At 48.6% G+C, this 19,706-nt stretch overlaps 1 protein-coding gene across 1 annotated transcript in view; it reads right to left on the reverse strand.

Moving 5' to 3' along the window:
* Positions 1-19,010, reverse strand: part of LOC129385728 (protein Skeletor, isoforms B/C-like) — a 32,959-nt gene extending 13,949 nt beyond the window's left edge. The window contains exons 1-6 of the mRNA XM_055072740.2: positions 18,785-19,010; positions 14,973-15,107; positions 12,982-13,054; positions 9,757-9,859; positions 6,280-6,448; positions 4,314-4,389 (exon numbers count right to left, since the gene is read on the reverse strand). Coding sequence (XP_054928715.1) covers positions 4,314-4,389; positions 6,280-6,448; positions 9,757-9,859; positions 12,982-13,054; positions 14,973-15,107; positions 18,785-18,836 — 608 coding nt within the window. The 5' untranslated portion in view covers positions 18,837-19,010. The remainder of the gene's footprint in view (positions 1-4,313; positions 4,390-6,279; positions 6,449-9,756; positions 9,860-12,981; positions 13,055-14,972; positions 15,108-18,784) is intronic.
* Positions 19,011-19,706: the final 696 nt, after the last annotated feature.

Here is a 19,706-nt window from a genome sequence, read left to right on the forward strand (position 1 = left end):
TACCACTAGGTAAAAAAAAATATAAAAAGTAATAACTAACAAAATCCTTTAAAAGTCCTCGGGTGCTGTGTGGCATGGAACTCGCATCATATGCACGCCGACGCTTTTATTCAGACACGTGCATCACACACGGACTTCACGGCGGCGCCGCTAGATGGCACAACGACAGAAGCGCGAGCGAGCAGCCCGGCTCCATTACGCGCCTCATACATGACGCGCTTCGCCTGTGGCAGTACGGTGTGCTTCAATGCTAGTCGCGTTAGCGCCAGACCGCATTAACTTTGCCGCCTGACCGTTACCGATACCGGCTGCCACAACTGCGCACCGCCGCAGCTTAACGGGCTCCAGTAAACGTAGTGGGAGACTTCCTGCCGGTTACCGTGACTGTGCAACAGCACGTCGGTATTCAGGCTGCTCACCTCAATACAATTATCTCGCGTTACTCCCTCTTAGACGTGAGACTAAAAGATAAAGATGAAAACTGCCATTATCCACTTATAGTAATCTCACACTAAGGACAAAGTATAAATAAGCGTTGTTTGGTCATTATTGAGAGCAATTGTTTATTATGGCACTGTTAAGCTTAGACAGATATACCGGCAGGTGGGAAAGTGTGCCAATGTTCCCCTAGAGTGGGACGTATTCTTCGATGATCGCTTTCGGCGATAATAGATCGCCTAAGCCGTCAGGCATGCACCGATTGGCTGGTCGAGCACTGCGTCAAGAGAAAGTGATAGTATCGCCGAAAGTTAGCGTCGCAGTATACGTCCCCAGATGGCGCCACAGCAGTTACGTCGCTGAACAGAGTGCAACGCTGTACCGCCAGCTGGTAGATGGAAATCGACAAGCTTTCCCGCCTCAGTGCCGTTTCTCTAGGCCTAGCAACGTCAAAATATGCTATGGCTCTCCATATGATCCATGACACCAGGATACCTCCCTGAAAGGAACAATTTCGTCACGCTGACACGCAGATCACTCGTGACTTGGAAGTACTGAAATGAAGGAAGGAATGAAGGAACGAAGACAGACAGACAGACAGACAGACAGACAGACAGACAGACAGACAGACAGACAGACAGACAGACAGACAGACAGACAGACAGACAGACAGACAGACAGACAGACAGACAGACAGACAGACAGACAGACAGACAGACAGACAGACAGACAGACAGACAGACAGACAGACAGACAGACAGACAGACAGACAGACAGACAGACAGACAGACAGACAGACAGACAGACAGACAGACAGACAGACAGACAGACAGACAGACAGACAGACAGACAGACAGACAGACAGACAGACAGACAGACAGACAGACAGACAGACAGACAGACAGACAGACAGACAGACAGACAGACAGACAGACAGACAGACAGACAGACAGACAGACAGACAGACAGACAGACAGACAGACAGACAGACAGACAGACAGACAGACAGACAGACAGACAGACAGACAGACAGACAGACAGACAGACAGACAGACAGACAGACAGACAGACAGACAGACAGACAGACAGACAGACAGACAGACAGACAGACAGACAGACAGACAGACAGACAGACAGACAGACAGACAGACAGACAGACAGACAGACAGACAGACAGACAGACAGACAGACAGACAGACAGACAGACAGACAGACAGACAGACAGACAGACAGACAGACAGACAGACAGACAGACAGACAGACAGACAGACAGACAGACAGACAGACAGACAGACAGACAGACAGACAGACAGACAGACAGACAGACAGACAGACAGACAGACAGACAGACAGACAGACAGACAGACAGACAGACAGACAGACAGACAGACAGACAGACAGACAGACAGACAGACAGACAGACAGACAGACAGACAGACAGACAGACAGACAGACAGACAGACAGACAGACAGACAGACAGACAGACAGACAGACAGACAGACAGACAGACAGACAGACAGACAGACAGACAGACAGACAGACAGACAGACAGACAGACAGACAGACAGACAGACAGACAGACAGACAGACAGACAGACAGACAGACAGACAGACAGACAGACAGACAGACAGACAGACAGACAGACAGACAGACAGACAGACAGACAGACAGACAGACAGACAGACAGACAGACAGACAGACAGACAGACAGACAGACAGACAGACAGACAGACAGACAGACAGACAGACAGACAGACAGACAGACAGACAGACAGACAGACAGACAGACAGACAGACAGACAGACAGACAGACAGACAGACAGACAGACAGACAGACAGACAGACAGACAGACAGACAGACAGACAGACAGACAGACAGACAGACAGACAGACAGACAGACAGACAGACAGACAGACAGACAGACAGACAGACAGACAGACAGACAGACAGACAGACAGACAGACAGACAGACAGACAGACAGACAGACAGACAGACAGACAGACAGACAGACAGACAGACAGACAGACAGACAGACAGACAGACAGACAGACAGACAGACAGACAGACAGACAGACAGACAGACAGACAGACAGACAGACAGACAGACAGACAGACAGACAGACAGACAGACAGACAGACAGACAGACAGACAGACAGACAGACAGACAGACAGACAGACAGACAGACAGACAGACAGACAGACAAAAAAGACAGCAGACTTCAGTGATTCCTTCAGCTCCGAACTTATTTACTGCGACAGCAGCATTGTGCCTGAGTGAAGACCACCATCTTTTTTTCGTTTGATTGCTGTTTCCTAAGTACTGCGAGAACCTGGCGGTTCTAGGGCTTTTCTTGGGGCGGCGTGGTCGTGAATCAATGTATTAAACTAAGGATTGAGAAAAAATTACGTAAAAGTATGGTATTTACACAAGAGCTGATATTGTAACCATATATTTATGATCGTCGAATACTGGTGCATTAAAACAAGGGAAGATCACAGCGTGTGTTCTTATGAATTTGTCGCTTGCTTTTTATGCGCCATTATTTGACGATCAAGTAGAATTTGCAAAATTCGAAATAAGCATAAATGCGACACTTTAGCACTCTCTCACTCTCTACGCCTCAGCTGGCCATATTTATTCAGCTCGCTGGTATAGCTCTGTGAAACCTTACGTTCCCATCTGCTCGACCCAAGGCGTATGCTAGTTATTCTTCAATTAAAGCGCGCTTGAGCATTTTAATATACTAATATATTTCATTCGGATAATATTGGTACATCAGTTCATTTTTCGTTTCTTTTGCGTGTTATTGTGAAGTTTCCTTGCGTTCAGTGTCATACTGTGTAAAAGTCATATCTTATGTTTCTACCATTTCCTAGGTCAACCTCCAAACACCTACGTGCTCAGTGTGTCGGCACCGTGGTATTTGAGATTATACCCTTGAACGTGAAGTTTCGTTACCCAATTTTTGAAATTCAGTCTTTGTGTAAATCATCGTTCAAGCCGCCGGTGATAAAGCAGTTGCTGTGTTAAATGATTACTGCTTTTTCAAGCTCCACCAGTCGTTTTGAAGGTCCCGGCTAAGGAGGAATGGCTCTGAGTCTCGAAACGTTTTGCTGCTCAAGGGCACATGACGGCTGTGAATTCTGTGAGCTGCTGTGTAAAACTGCGTCGCGACAGTCGCTGTTGAAATTGATGCCCTACATCGACGCTTTCGACTTCGTTTTCCATCAACCGCCCGACTGTCGGCGTGTCCTTTATTGTGGGCACATGTTTAAGGGCTGATAATCATAATGATGTCATGTATGTCAGCTTAGCGCTGCCGATGCTATCATCGCTAGCATGACAAGGGGAAACTATACGCACTAACGCACCGCCATCCTGCCAGGGACAGTGTTCATGTGCTGCACGCAATGTCTCCTTAACCGCTGCAGCATTGCTCGTTATGGCCTCCGAAACGCATGCGCAGAAACCACCGCTCTCAGAGGCTGTGTGGTGCGCGAAACGTTGCAATTATTGCGTGGCAGAGCACTGGGCAGCGCGCGTGCCCGACACTGAAATGCACATCGCAGCCGTGACATGGGTTCGAATACCAGCGGTGGCCATCGTGGATGGCTTTTCCTTCGTGCAATGGCGCAGCTGCAGCTGGGGATGGCGACCCGGCCTGGTGACGAAACATTAACGATGATGACGGCAACGATCCTCCCCAGCGTAACGGAATGAATGCACACGCCAAGCTTGGTTCCGAGAAGGTCACTGCTGTCGCAGTAAAGGATGCATCGAGGCGGTGTCAGGGGTCCCTACCCAGGCACGTGTAAGGAGTCAGTACATGCACATATGGAGTCAAGGGACAAAGTGAAAGTGTCACCTACTTTCCGTTGTCATATGCCAATTTGGTCATGTTAGCCGCTGGGGTGTTGGCGTCCGCCGCTGCCACGAAGAACGCGGCTGCAGAAAGAGAGAGAAAAAAATACTTTAGTCGCCATGCGGCCGGATTCACCCGGCCTTCTTAAATGTACAAGTATTGCACAGTTTGATCCATGATGTCATTCGCGCATTCCAGCACATATCGTTGCGTGAGGAGAAACAGACAACAGCCAATTATGTCGTTGAGTAACTATTTACTCGGCCTGTTTTTGAAGCGTCTGCAATGACCCGACAATATTACAGTCTATTACATAGTCCCGCACATATTAAATGGAAGATGCGGACAACAATGTTTAAGAGGGTCAGAGTGGCATATGACGTCAGTTAATGAACGTGTGTATCCTGTAAACGATGATACTATACCACAGAGAACCATAAATGCAATGTAAATCTACCGGATGCATGTATTGTGCACTTTCAGCATGAAAACTAAGAAGGATATAAAGGGGCAGCCAAATCAGAACGTGGATGCCACCGTAAAAAAGTGAAGCTGTTTCTTCGCCTAGTTAACGGTGCCTTAATTAAATTCCCCTTAACACCAAAGGGTGTAGGCTCGACTCGCCCCAAAGGTCGAGAATTCATAGCCGTTTTGGACCATGTCGTGGTTACGCTAACGCCGGATTATCGGCCTCATAAGCGATATAACGCTTTCCCATGGATTTCTCCCGACGTCATGGATTTTGATTGCACCTCTTAACGCGAAGCATTCTTGTCGAATGTATCCCGGTTATTCTTCTGCCGGGTATCTGACAGTTTTTGTGGGCCCGTACTGGGGCAGTATAGTCAAACGCGTCGTCTTGTACCGTGACTTAGAAGTGCATTTCGGCGCATAGCTGTTTGAAACGCCTAGACAACGCTCATTGTCATTTTCAGACTCGGTAGAGCACCGATGAAACAATGTGCGATCACTTGGCCCTTGGCACCTCCACTCTCGGAGTCTAGGCATAGCGCACCTGGGTTCTACCGCAAGTGCGCATCGACGTCAGCAATGACGCACATTGGGCTTGCTCCGCCATAACCGATGATAACACCAGTGATCGGTCAAACCACGGTCTAAATCAGTGAGCTGATGGACATTGAGAAATTTTATCGAAGCGAGGTGCATATGTGTAATGGAACATACTGCAACAATGCAAAATTGAGCATCATCATCATCTAACAATGCAATGCCATATAAGGATTTCATCTTCCCAACTTGTACGTTTTACCTCAGGAAAGCAGTACTGTTCGTGAATGCCCTTCTACTAAATGATTCGCATTACATAGCGCTAGACTGGAGCTGTGGCTGCCATTTTTATCGGTAAAGATGGACTACATAGTATTCTAAAAAAGTAAAATTATGAACTTAGCTAATTTCGACAACACTTACAGAGCCCAAATGGCCCAAATAGAAAAGGAAATGCTTTATAATCTGTGACGTCACATTGACGTACTAGCACGCGAGTTTCGATGCAAAATTAAGAAAATAAAACTTTGACCCCATTTTCTTTTTAGTAATGAACTCACACTACAATATTCATGAAGATACTTTCCCCAAGAATACTTCATTAGTGTTGACTTATTTAGAGTTTTTCTATAGAGATACTTTAAAAAGAAGTGGCTGTTACGATTTATTGACAGCGGGCTGAATAGCTTATGCACATAATAATTTCACAAATTGTGGGACTTTGCACCTTGCGGGGCGACGAGGAGATTTCAAGCACCGGACGGGTGACTAAGACTACATACTCGTATAGTTAGCAGACTCATTTCGCGTTTCACTTATGTTCGCTGTACTCACTGTAGGGTGTTCTTTTTTGTTTTCATTGTGGCCATATGCATGAATTTCGTAACCAAGGCCTTCAAGATTTGGCGGCGCAGCGCGCGTCTCCAGATCTCATAGGCCACGTTACAGCTGGTCTGAATACTCACAGCCGGCGCAGCTACCGTCGTAATCAAGCCCCTTGATCAGCATGGTGGCGCTGTCCTTGAGGATGACCTCGGTTGCCATGGTATTCGGCTTCTTTGCAGCGAGCTGGCCGAGGCTCTGCTCCTTCGGTAGCACGAAGTTGTCCGGTATCCTCACGTTGCCGAAGTCGGCCTGCACGGCAGCTCCCCGCCCAATGCCACGTTGCAATAGATATTGTCTATAACATGGCGGCCATGAAGCGTTTCCGGCTCCAGCAGTCGCACCCGGCTCATGCAGCCCAGAAACGCGTGGCCTTCGAGATTTGTTTCTGTTACGCGGAGGCAGTCGTCGCTGGTTTGTTGATTCGAATAAAGCACCTTGATTCGAGAACCGCCTATTATGACGGCCCTGGACCCCCCGCGCCACATGTTGGCGAACAGTATACAGCAGTAGAGAGACAGCAGAAAAGAACCGCTTGCTGTTGTCTGACACGCAGTATTCTTACGCCGCACACTACAGACAATGTGACAGTGCATCAAAACTCGTGGCTCTACGTAGCGTCCGCAAAAACAGGAGCGGGATGTCAAAGAAATGCGGCGAAACACCCGCGTGCTTCAGAGACCATTGGTGCACTATTTTTTTCGCGTTGATTTGAATCATTTCCAGAACTAATTCGGAAACGAATAGGCAAACTATTCTTTCCTGATAATAAGGTCGGATGCGTGCAAAACAGCAGTAGTTTGATCACGTTTTGTCAAATTTTACGTCCCTGTAATCGAAACCAATGTGTTATCACGCGCGACCCAAAGGAACCCTTGAAGTGCGTTTTGAATAGCGCGATACATCATCATCCACGTCCCAGCAGCAACGCGCCAATCCAGTACAATGAGGCGATAACTCGATTTCCAATTTAGACAAAAAAAAAAAAAATCGGTTTCTACGTCAACAAGCATGACCGAAGAGACGGTGACTTTCTCCACGTATACACGAAGGTGTAGCTTTCAGCACCCAAGCGCGGTATTTAGAGAAAAAGAGTAGGTCGCTTTCAAATCATCCGAGTAACCGAAACGAATCTCAAAGCGTGTGCTTTTGCTGTTTGCCCGCACCGGAAGTGGTTTCTTTGGCGGGAAGGCGTCATGGCTGCCATGTTTCAAACAGCACATATTGGTTTCTCTTGTTTGTAACAGTTCAGCCGGGAATAGAAATTGACTTGAGAAGAGATTATGTCCCGCAGCTGTCTTCGGATAAGAAGAAGATATAGGGCAGAGGTACTATACCATGTAATGAAATACCTAACTACTCAGTTCGGAATAGGGGGTGTCCAAAACATGGTGGCCATGATGTGATTTCGGCTTCGCAATCCCTTCCGGCTCATGCAGCCTCAAGAACACAGCGTAAGCTATATGCTTGTGTTACTCAGGGGGCAACTGTCGCTGGGGCGTGGATTTGGATACGAGCAGCATAAGAGGATGCCATGGCATAGGGACGCCAGCGTTTACATTCTATATATATATATACACACGGGGTGTTTCAGCGAACACTTTCACAATTATTTAAAGGTTGCCTGCGGCAGACAGCTCAATTCTAGTTTATGAGCCGGTCTACTCGAAGCGGCGGACATTATTTGCACACAAAATTGAAATGCGAGATCGACTAATCAACAAGGATTCACTAATTAACTTTTTAGCTAATTATCTGATGACCCACCTTGCAATTTACAAATTCTAGCAGTGGACTTCGCAAGGCGGATCCACATGGAACGAATTCTCAGGACGACAGCAGTTTCGAGATATAAATTCCCGAACTTTGGGGACAAATGCATTGGCGTTCCACTTACTTGTGCGCCTCAGTAAATGAAACGACGTTTTGTTAACAAATTAACTCGAATGCCGATGCATTTCTCCGCAATGTTCAGGGATTCATATCTCAAAACTGGTGTCATATTGAAAATTCGTTCCAAGTGGATGCGCCATGCGAGCTCCACGGCTATAATTTGTAAATTGCAATATGGGCCATAATGTAATTAGTTAAAAGCTTATTTAATGAATTTTTATTATTTAGTTGATTATACATCTCAATTTCTTGTGCAACTATTAGTATTGTCCGCCGCTTCGAGTAGACCAGCTCATGAACTAGAATTATGATATCTGCCGCAGGCGACTATATATATATATATATGCCTTGGTTGAACCAAACGTTACTAAAACATATGTTGTTAAATTAAAATTAATATATATGTTATTAAATATATGTAGTTGGATGCTTTCGGTAAACGAGAGCATCCAACATAAGGATTGCGCGCTTTGAACTGTGACGCCACACCCGAAAGGTAATGAGAGCCGATATGGCTGGTGAGAAGCCATCAGCCATCTCGGCTCGGCCTAAAGCTTTGCTGCCAACCGAGATTATCTCGAAGATACGGTGCTTGGGCGGCGTGTGCGCTCAGTTGTGCGGAGAGCCATGCTTGGCCACAACCGAGCTAGAGGAAAATACGCACTCCCCCCCCCCCCCTCCCGCTTATCCTGAGCTTGATCGCGTGACCTCTAACATTGTGCGTGCAAGAAAAACGGTTCACATCAAGCCACCATCCCTCTCGGCAAACCCTCGCACCCTCGCCTTCGCGGCCAAGGTGTCCGCCACGCGACAGGATTATAACGCACTCGACTTCATACGGAACGTTACGGCGACGGCGGAAATTTGCCTAAGTGTCCGTATAGTTGCTGTCGCACTAAAGTAAAACATGCAAGTGCGCATGCTTCAGTGAAACGTAGTCGTCCGAGAACAAGGGAGTTTCAGCTTGTCCGTAAACGTATTGCAGATTAACGGAGTATGGGGCCATGGGAGAGATTGGCTGTGACACTCGTTACGCTTTGACCAATCACTACAAGTGAGACACGTTTTCGTGTTACAGGGGTGTTCCTGTCAAAGAAAAATAAAGAAACAGATGAATGTTAACGATTACGTAACGGTCGACGCTTTCCATCAGGTTGTTTACTGTGGTAAGGCATTTCTGTATGTCTTCTGGTTAAAATCTCAGCAACCTGTAGGCGCCACCAACCGAGTCGCTCAAGTTTATGCCTGCGGTAACACGTCATTCCATGGGCATTATGTTTCTGGAAAAGCTGAACCGCGCCGTGATGATATGGGCACCCCAACGTGTCAATGTGGTTCCCCTTGTACGTTTATTTTTTTTCCCCTTAGAAAAAATCAACCGATGGCAAGAGCTGGTGCACTAGGGTTGCTTGTGGCTTGTAGCGACCGTGTACATTTTTTTTGGCTGATTTTCCACCATGCGTTCCCATAAACTGGCTCATATTTTAGACCTGTAAATTCTATACGCCGTTCTCTGTAAAGGAAAACAACTTGCACATCAAGTGCAATGCATGCCAACAGAAATGTTGCATCTCTTTGTGTTGGTGCTCGTAAACTGCCCCTATTGCATTTTCAGTTGCCCGCGATATAACACACCACAGCTTGGTCTTACAGGATGCACTGCTTACATCGGCTGAAGTGCATAAGATGCCAATGGCCTTGTAGTCGGTGATTTTCTTGGGAAGCTTCAGGTACACGTTGGCGTTCGCGTAGGCCTTCAGCACTGCATTGCTGCGAAGTCATCATAACCATTGGCTACTTATGCTGCTCTCCCCTTGAAACAACAACAACAACAACAACAACAACAACAACAACAACAACAACATAGACGATGAGGACGACGACCACAACAAAGAACCAAGTCCCTATGTTGCACTCAATCACTGTATTTAGACCAGGTGCAGCGTCCCTTGAAAATATAATTTTCATTTATACGTCTCGCGGCCCAAAATGCAGTTCGACGTACTTTCTCGTATTTGACGATGCAAAAAAAAAAACAACAGATGATCACAAATTCTGACAGCTTGATTAGTTCCAGTGAAATTCGCCTTCTTCCTGCACCCTTTTTTTAATATTGTGCGATGTAGTTTCACCCTAAAGGACACGCAGTGCTAAAGGATGTACATGTACTTTCGACAGACGCCGTAGAGATGTTTCAACAAAAAAAAATAGAGACAAACTAGGGGAATTTCCAGTACCGCTATTGTTCTGCAACGCATTGAGTGATGTGCATTATAGCACACGAATTTCTCTAACCTCCGTGCCTGCGGCCTCAAGCATCCTTGTGGGAAGTTCTTTGTTACGCCACCTTTCTCGCAACCACGGTGACGGTTCTCTCGTAATAACGAAAGCTTATCTCGGAGGCTATCCTCTTGTGTACCGCACGCGCCGGAAGCGACGGCAGGAGCCGGAAACACGTCACGGTCGCCTCGTTTCGAACGCAACCTATTTGTCGTACCGGCAGCTCGCGCAGACACTAGCGGTTCCCTTTGGGAATCTCTGCGAGAAAAAGTTACGATGGATGGGCGCCAAAGGTTAAATACGGCTTTGGTTTGCACAACACTCGTCCATCCCGTCCCGCCCTGTCATTGTCGGGACACTGGCCTGTCTATTCCCTGAAAAAAAAAAAAAGGGGGGGGGGGCGACACGGCGAGATGGATCGATGCTCTTAAATGTCGCCGATGCCATGGCGGAGCGTATGACGGCTTAGGGCCTTAGAGAGCAAAGCGCAGCACGACTAATAGTATGCTATTGCGCGTGACAACCAAATAATGTAGTGGCAAATACACCGCTATCAAACTCGGAAATAATATAGACGGCACGTGCCACTTACATCCGTTCTCTTCCGGCGGGACCTGCCGGCGGAAGCGATGTTCTTTCGGTGTCGGTGTCTTTCCTCGAGAACTATGCTTCGTCGCGCGGAGGCAGTTTTGTGGGCCGAGCTTGCACGGAATTCGTATGTCCTCACCGAGTACATGGCTCACGTTAACAGAAGGCCATAATTTTTAGTGTTCGATGCGAAACAGTCACTGCAGGCTTTGTGTTCTGCGTAGGGAAGCCAGCGTTTACTAAGTCTTGCCTATAATAAAAGCCGCACGTACTAACTTTGCGTTGTCGCAAACGGCTAGCAAAAGATGGCAAAAAGGTGGCAACGGCTATTAATCTAGTATCTGCGCCCGCAACTACCCTTTATACTTTCTTTCTAGGAGTGAAGAAGTAACCACGTGAGCACCGACTGAGAGACGGGAGCAGTTACAAGCTTGGCCCTTAGAACTGTCGATCTTGGCCCTTGTGCTGTCGATCCCTGATGGCATCGGCAGTATAAATGAATAAAAAGAAACTTGAGACTGGTTTGTTGGGATTCACGTTAGAAGAAAGTTAGGCACATGCGCACACGCACACAAGAAGAGGGAAATGGACAGCACAAACACCGTCCATTCTTTTAAACGATTGTGGGTAAAGCGGCACGTAGTCCTGGCACGACACACACAGATAGCGATTGTGCAAGTTGCAGGATTGCGCATATAAGTGGAGGCAGAAGGATACGCGTTCAGTGTGCTAACAATGAAGCTTAGAAGGAGAGACAGTTGAACAGTATTTTAGGTATTAACGTTAGAAGGAAGTTTTTGTGTTGTCCGGACGTTTCCCTTGTGTGTCCGTGTCGGCACGCCTTTTTTCCTAACGTAAGTCCTTGGCTGTATTTTTTCGCGAATAGTGCTTCTTTCGAGGACTGGGTCGGGGATACACAGTTTGGCACTTTGAATGTGCAGGAACGCGCCCGCGCTATTGTGCATGCAGTATAGACGGTATTAAGAAGTCCCAACTTGTCCGTAAGCGTACAGCAGTTTGCAGAATACCGAGTTGCTCGCAGTGGCTACGATGGTAGCAACATCTTGTGACGCTTTTTCCAACCAAAACACATCAGAAATGTTTTTTCTACGTGGTTATTCTCGTCGAAGACATATGAAACAAACCACCACCCCGCTCGCAAACAACAACAACAACAACAACAACAACAACAACAACAACAACAACAACAACGACGACGACGACGACGACGACGACGACGACGACGACAACAACAAAAACAGCAACAACAACAACAACGACGACGACGACGACGACAAAAGCGCAATGCTTGCGGATGATTACGTCACTGAAGAGGTTTAATACAGCGCAGACGAGTATGATTGGTGACTGCAATATTAGCTTTGCCTTCTGGTTGAGTTCTGTCCCACAAAATGGTGCTACCGACGTGGCCGCTCACGCAAACGCCTCCCGTAACTCGGTATTCCGCAAAACGCAATACGTTAGCGACAGGTTAAAGCTCTGTATTAGATTTGAGCCTGTCCGTGAAGCTCTTATCGTTTACAAGTTAGCCCGTTTCCCGGAGCCGGAGAAGCTGGTAAAGACGCTCAGTTCAACTACGATACGTTCGAACATTTTCGGTATCGCATCAGTGTTCTTTCTCGTTGGGGGGGAAAATCATTCAACAAAAAGAAAAGAAGCGCACGTTAACGGTCGTGTCACTACCGACGCTTTGCGCCAGCAGGCAAGTACAATACCTGTGGACCCTGCAGCATTAGCCTTGTGTGCTCTACGGTTAAACTCTCAGTCCCGAGACGTCGCTGCCAGCGTCATCGCCGCCGCGCACTTACGCAGTAAAAAAGACATTCCGTAAACGGTAATGGAGAGTTGAAGCTCAGCGAGCCCAGCGTATAGACGCAAGTGCGCACGTGTGGTACCACATTCGCAGTGGCGTCTACGTTGGACCCGCTGGCTTAGCTGGCTCGCCGAGCTTCAACGCTCTAAGGCGTCCACGGACGAGCGCACACTCTCCGCTGTACACGCACCTTCCGTGCTCGTCGGGCAGCTGGTCGCCGTTCTTGCTGAGAGTCGGGGCAAATCCGCCCCAGAAGAACGCCGCTGCGTGGAAGGATTTAGGCGTAAGGTGAAGAAGGGGTGCGAGGTCCGCGAGGCGAGTGTGCTTATCACGGCCGGCTCTTGCCTTGGCATCTAACCAACTCCGCGCAATGCAGCGCGATGGCTCGGGTTCACGTCAATCAAGGAGGAACGAGTGCCTGTTCAGAGTGCCCAGCAGTGTGGCCAACGGGGTTCTGGGGGGGGGGGGGGGGTTATTCTGCAAGAGTCCACCTAGTGGACTGTCCATTTCGGCCACTGCTGATTGGATGCAGCTCTACGAGAGAGGAGGAGACGAGTGGCCCTAGCCAATCAGCAGCGGCCGAAATGGGCAGTTCACTAGGTGGACTCTTACAGAATACCCCCCCCCCCCCTGATTGGCTGCAGCTCTACGAGATAGAGGGGACGAGTGGCCCTAGCCAATCAGCAGCGGCCGAAATGGACAGTCCACTGGGTGGACTCTTACAGAATACCCCCCTCCCCTGGTTCTCGTTTCTGGTTAGCTGCCTTGCGAGCCATAGAGTTTCTCCGCACGACGCCAAGTTTGTGAGATAACCTTTTCCGGGAGCCGAGTGCAGAGTTGTGCACGCCGAGGACATGGCCTCAAAAGCAAAAGTGACGAATATAACGAGATTTCAAACTTCTCCGCACGCGTATTCAAACACTTCCGACTGGTACCCGTGCTGCAGGTTAGGCACGCGCGCATTGCGGAGAAGGCTGACGCTGGGCAGTTCCCGTCATTCCTGCGCCCCTATAAGGGTGGCGGCTCCCATCAGATAAGCTCCCACAAGGCCCATTTCGTTGCTGTCCTCAAGCGTTCAACAATGCGGGAGCGCATAATATTTAGGCATATATACCGGCATTTTTCTTTATTTTTGAAAATAACAACCTAATTGACTGTAGGTAACACGGTTTCCGCAACGGGAAATCGACAGTGACAGCGCTCCTTAAAATTGCTCAAGATTTCGCGGCTGCTATTGATGCTGAACCTCAAGTTGATAGAATTATTTTAAACTTTCAAAGAAGCGTTTGATTGTCTTTCGCATTATAAAGCTTTGTTGAAGGTAAAATCAATGCTAAAAAATTATGTGTTAGTGTCGCGGATAGAAGCTAATTTCTACTCTCGACAACAGTGTGCATTAACTTACAACGTTTGCTCGATTCCTGCCTCTGAAAGGGCTATCCGCTAACACCGCTATCCTTGTGTTAGTATTTGTGAATTACGTTGCTGGGAAAATATTAGCCGAAATTGAGCTATCTACAGATGACTGCCTAATTTATCGCAGGCACAATAACCCTCATGACCAGGTCCACTTAAACGAGGTCATTAATCACGCACAAGAATCGTGCGAAGCCTCAGAAATGAAGATTAACTAGCACAACATAGTTCTTATGAGAGTCACCACAAAGCACTTGCCGTTACACTTTAGCCACTGTTTAAATGGATGTTTTTGTCGAAATTAAAAGAGTTCTCGGTTGTTATATTTACTGCGGATCTGCGAAGGAAGGAGCATATTTCTTGCATTAGGAAAAAGAAATGCTGTAGGGAAACCTGAGCACTTGAAAGGGACTGTGCAACAGGCATGAGAAGATAATAACGCAATGGTGGCATACAACGCGTTCATCCCACCAATCACTGAGCATGAGTGAATAGTCGGAGACTTGCCTTGGAATGCCGTAGTCACGCAGGTTGGTTAGAGTACGTGCATCCGTACTTGCACGTTAGAATGAGAATAAAATCGCCCAATTTTATACAGTCTGCCAAAAACTGAAACACACGCTCTCACCACACCGAAAAACTGCGCTGCTTTTAGTGTCCAAGCGATGTCTACAAAAAAAAAGAAGAAAAAAGAAAAGATCTCTTTCCGCGAACGGTACTAGAATGGAACAGTCTTTCAACCAATGTACAAGGAAGCAGACATACATGGGCCTTGTCCGTCGTAATTCATCTCCGTTATGTAGATGCTTTTTTCAGTGGCGGCGAACATTTTGCCCGTGAAGCCATGCGCGATCATGGTGACTGGACCGATGGGTACACCGTAGTAGGCAGCCACCACGCCTGCGAAGAGGAGGAGGAGGAAATAACTTCGTTGCGTGCCCTGCGAGTTGGTGGGGAGGGCCAAGGGCCCTGCCTAGGTGACGGCCAGGATTTCGTGGGTCCTGGCGGCATACTTGGCCCGCTGAACGGCCCACAGTTGATCCTCGAGGGCGGGGCCTCCCAGCGCGTCTTCCGAGCGCGTGCGAAGGCTGTTGCTAGAGGCCGCGTTCTCGTTATTGTTACGTATCCCTCGAAATTCCCATAATATATGCTCCCGAGTGGCTCTGGATTCACATTCGTTGCATTTGTCCGTTTGGCATATGCCCAGATATATGATTTGGAAAAGACTGGTTGCGCTTTGTAGACGATCACAAGGAAGAAGACAGGACAGGCGCAATCCTGTCCCAACTTGCCCAACTTGCCCAACAACGCATTCTGCTAAACGCCATGCGACAGACTGCTTTTTTTTGTTTGTCAATTTTGGGTGAGGTCGCGGGAATATGCCCCTCTGTAACCTATAGTGTTTCGTGGTGTCATTATATGCGGCCATTCTGTCCTCCCACTCATTAACCGCACCGTCACGTCCGGAGGGTGCCGGGGCGTCACTTGCGACCACGGCTCGGTCCGTAAGCCCTCGAGCCGCGTCGTGTGCCGCCTCGTTGTTGCCGTCCTCCGCGAGGCCGTGAGCGGGTTTCCATGTGATGTACACCTTTCTTTTGCAATCTTGACTTCCTGCAAGAAGAATGCGTAGTGCCTCCGGGGAGATTCGGCCGTAGGCAAAGTTTCTTATTGCTGTCTGGGAGTCGCTGACTATCACGGTTACGTTAGTCTGAGCAACTGCGAGCGCTATGGCTACCTCTTCCGCTGTCTCGTTACTTGCGGTGCGTATCGTCGCGCACGTCTTACATTGTTTCTCGCTATCGATTACGGTTGCCGTAAACCCCTGTCGATGACGAAGCAAAAGAAAAAGAAGCTTTATACCAGTCGGCTTGCGAAAGGTAATGATCGATGAGCAATTAAAGCACGGCTTTCGTTGAGTGCTTAAAAGCGCTGTTTTCGAGTTAGTTGGTTTCGATCTATATACCTTCGGTAAATAAGGACACGGATAGCAGAAGAGCAGCACGGGCACAAAGGCTGCGTTTGACAGCGTTTTTTTTTTTCTCTAGCCAACCACCTCGTGGCGCGGAGCTGAACCAGACAAACACGGAGCTTCGTATACTATGTGCATTCGCTAAAGCTTTCTTTTTTTGTTTCGTGCATATGGTAAAATGGCGGCGGTCCGGCTTCACTCTCAGGGCAGCGTCTACACTCGAGCAATTTTTCGTGACGAACTTTATTGGGCTTAGCAGAGCGACAAGGACAGCGCTCCACTTTGCGTTGATATGGCACTAGCGTTGCGCGGGCAACGCGTATAGTGTTCCCGTTGATCATCCGTGTGCGAGCAGCGGCTTGAGCCCGAAGGGAGAGCAAACCTTCCAAGATACAAACGCCGACGGTTTTTCCTCAACAGTCTCATCCTGCGCACCATCTGGGTGCTGCCTTCCTTATCGCTCCGCCGTTGTGAGAAGTCTTAAGCGTAGCACCAAAAAAGTGTTGAAGGTTCCCGACAGCGCTGAACCTCGCTTTCTATTGGCAACACCAGAATCCGTCACCTGCGCTGGCAACGCTGTACAAATAAACAAAGATGGCTACGACATCCAGGTTCAAGGCGGCTGTTTGGCTAGGTGCTGCGCTCACGCCTTTCTCGTTCGTGGCGTCGAATAGAGGTGTTTATTCGAAGCTGAAAACGTCCTTGCTGCCAACCACCCGATTGAGGTCGGGCTCAAGGATTTCAGCGACGAAACCGCGGAAATCGCGGCGCAATGCGTACAAACGTCCAGCCTGCCGAGCGAGCTTTCAAGCGAGAAGGATGTTAAAAAAAAAAGTGTTCGTACGTAGCAGGCCTCCGAAAGGTGCAAGCACTTGTTCGCGGCGTTTATGGCCAAGATGGCTGAACACGTGCGACGTCCTGGTCGTCGTCGTCTTCTTCGTTAGTCCTAGCAGGTGGGCCATAATATATATATATATATATATATATATATATATATATATATATATATATACAGGCGTCCGCAAAAACGCCTGTATTACTCCCTTTTCGCGCTCGCCGTGCGAGCGCCCGAGACAAAGTGCACTACGTCAAGTGCCCTACGTTATACCTCCTTTGCAGCAGTTTCGTCGTGAACCAATAAAAAAAATCATGCCTATTCCACTGTAACCCAACTGTGGCGTAATCTGTCACGCCTACGGCTAAAACACGGTGTTCACCGTAGCCGGGACAGATGGCGCCTCAGATCCGCTGCAGCGAAATTTAACATTTTTTGAGCGCCGCGGCAGCAGACGACACCAACCTCGGATTTACCGTGGACAAAACTGGAAAGAAATGACCGCAAAACGCGGTGTCAAACCTAATGCTGGCAACTTGTGCGAACATCTGCCGGCGGTTTAGCAGAAACAGTTCCCATTTACGGAAAGTATTGAATTGCGTTCGTACGCGTGCCGTACGACGCTCCACTTATCGAATTCAAGCCTGAAAAGGGCGCGCGTCTTTTTGCTGCTCAGAATGTTGTCTCATTTGCGTCGTAGCCCAAGGCGTATAGGCAGCGCCTGTAGGAAGTTAAAAACAGTCCTCAACGTAGCCTGACCACTACCTGGTGCGTAGACATTTAGTCGCAGAAAGTTGACGTGAGAGGCGGCGTTATGGCATGGCACGAAAAACTTTATTCAGGTCCTTCAGGTCGCGCTAGATTTCTAACCCGAAGCGGCCGAAGCAAGGAAAAGCTAGAAAGAGAGTCTGACGCGATACATTTGAAGCCAGAAAATGTGAGCCCGACGCCCAATTACCATACGCTCTATGCCTCGATACGCCGCCGCTCTGAGCCATCTCAGCGCTCGCTCTTCTGAAAGGACAACAGGTTCGACGGCATCGCGCTTTTCAACGAATATAGTTGTATTCGTTACAAGACGTGACTGAACTTGCACGAGTTCAGCGCGAGAAAAATGTGCGCCAGCGCTAATAACAATGCACCGGAACATGTGCTCGAAGATTAAACTCTACCGCTGACCAAAGGCACAGGGCCAAGCCCGCCGGGCCTGTGTGTTTGAGGAAGAAAGAGCGCAATGGATGGCTTCACCGAGAGTTGACTTGCAAATGACGGCTGCGGGACGCATTGCTATATCATAGTTTATTTCCTTCCCTCGTGAAGCAAAAGCCTGTTTAACCATTTACGGTTGGTGGGCATACGGGGTCCTATCGGAGAAGAGAGTGAACCGTAAGGAGTAGACCACGTTTTACGACGTCACGCTCTAATTCTTCGATTTGTCGATCCGAACTGCTCAAAGCGTCGCTTTCAACCAATAAGTGTTTGAGCACGCTACTGCTCGGATATGCCCGAGCATTTAAAGATTACAAATGCAACTGACACCCATCGTCGCCAATCTACTGACCAACAAGTGGTCGGCGCTTACAACTGACATGCTTCGCAACATTTTGTTGGCCGCATAGTGTAGCTGGACCACCGACATGGCGTCTCTCGCGTGGCCGCGGAGAACGCTAGCCAACAATTAAGTCGTTGACCAAACGTAAATAGGCCCCGAGAGCGCGAGATTTTAGGACCTGTGGTCCACGTGGAAGCGTGAACGTAATAGTACGAGCGTACCTTGCGGGTCGACGAACACCAGTAGGATCGCGGCAATCCACCGGCAAGCCATGCTGGAAAGCGGTCGCGGATGTTGACGAGTCGGACGCACCAACAGCGAAGCTACGAAACAATCACGAACGCTTCTATGCTCCCGAAATGGCACGCTCGCCAAGCGTTTCTCTTATGTTCTTCTGCACGAGGATTGCGCGCGCTCAAAGCCACGCACAGTTTTTCATCCCACAGCAAAAACGTTGATGATGCTCATGAAGACCCTAGAAACGCGATATTGCGTCCGGCTTTCTGTAACGTGGCGGCCTACGAAAGCTGTCCACCCGGGGAATAAGCCGCCCGTGGATCAGAGAAATCTGTTGCTTCTTCAGCTACACCTACACCCTTGCACACCTGCACTTCATGCAGGATCGTGCAGACGAGTGCGGCGGGAGGCAGAGGCGTTTTGTGCTGCACTCGATTGACTGGATTGTAGCCAGTCGGAGCAGACTGCGCGTCGTCTTTCTGAATTAGCAGACGAAATGTACCTGACTTCGCACCAACTGCGTACGTGCACGACTTTTGGCTCAACCGTAAATTCCGATGTACTAGTTTCGTTTGAGCAACAAGTGCGCCGTGCACGAGGACAAGTTCCCTATGCATATAACACAGCGTGTAACTTGAAACGGCCTGCCCGCACGCGCCCGACCCGTAAGTAATACTTGAGCACTCTTGGTTAATAAGCTCACCTTCCACGGCGACGCACGGTCCCGCGAGCACTTCGCTGCCGTCCTCTCCACAAACCTACACAGTCGTCGCCATGTATACAGTCACCCGCAAAAGTTTACCGAGCACGGCTTTCATGACAAATGCGGATTTCTGCTCTGTTAAGACGTAGCGCTTATAAATTAATGGATCACAGGGTAGTTCGCAAGAACTGCTACGGGTCAAA

The sequence above is a fragment of the Dermacentor andersoni genome, chromosome 7 (genome assembly GCF_023375885.2).
Source record: "Dermacentor andersoni chromosome 7, qqDerAnde1_hic_scaffold, whole genome shotgun sequence".
Lineage (NCBI taxonomy): Eukaryota > Metazoa > Arthropoda > Arachnida > Ixodida > Ixodidae > Dermacentor > Dermacentor andersoni.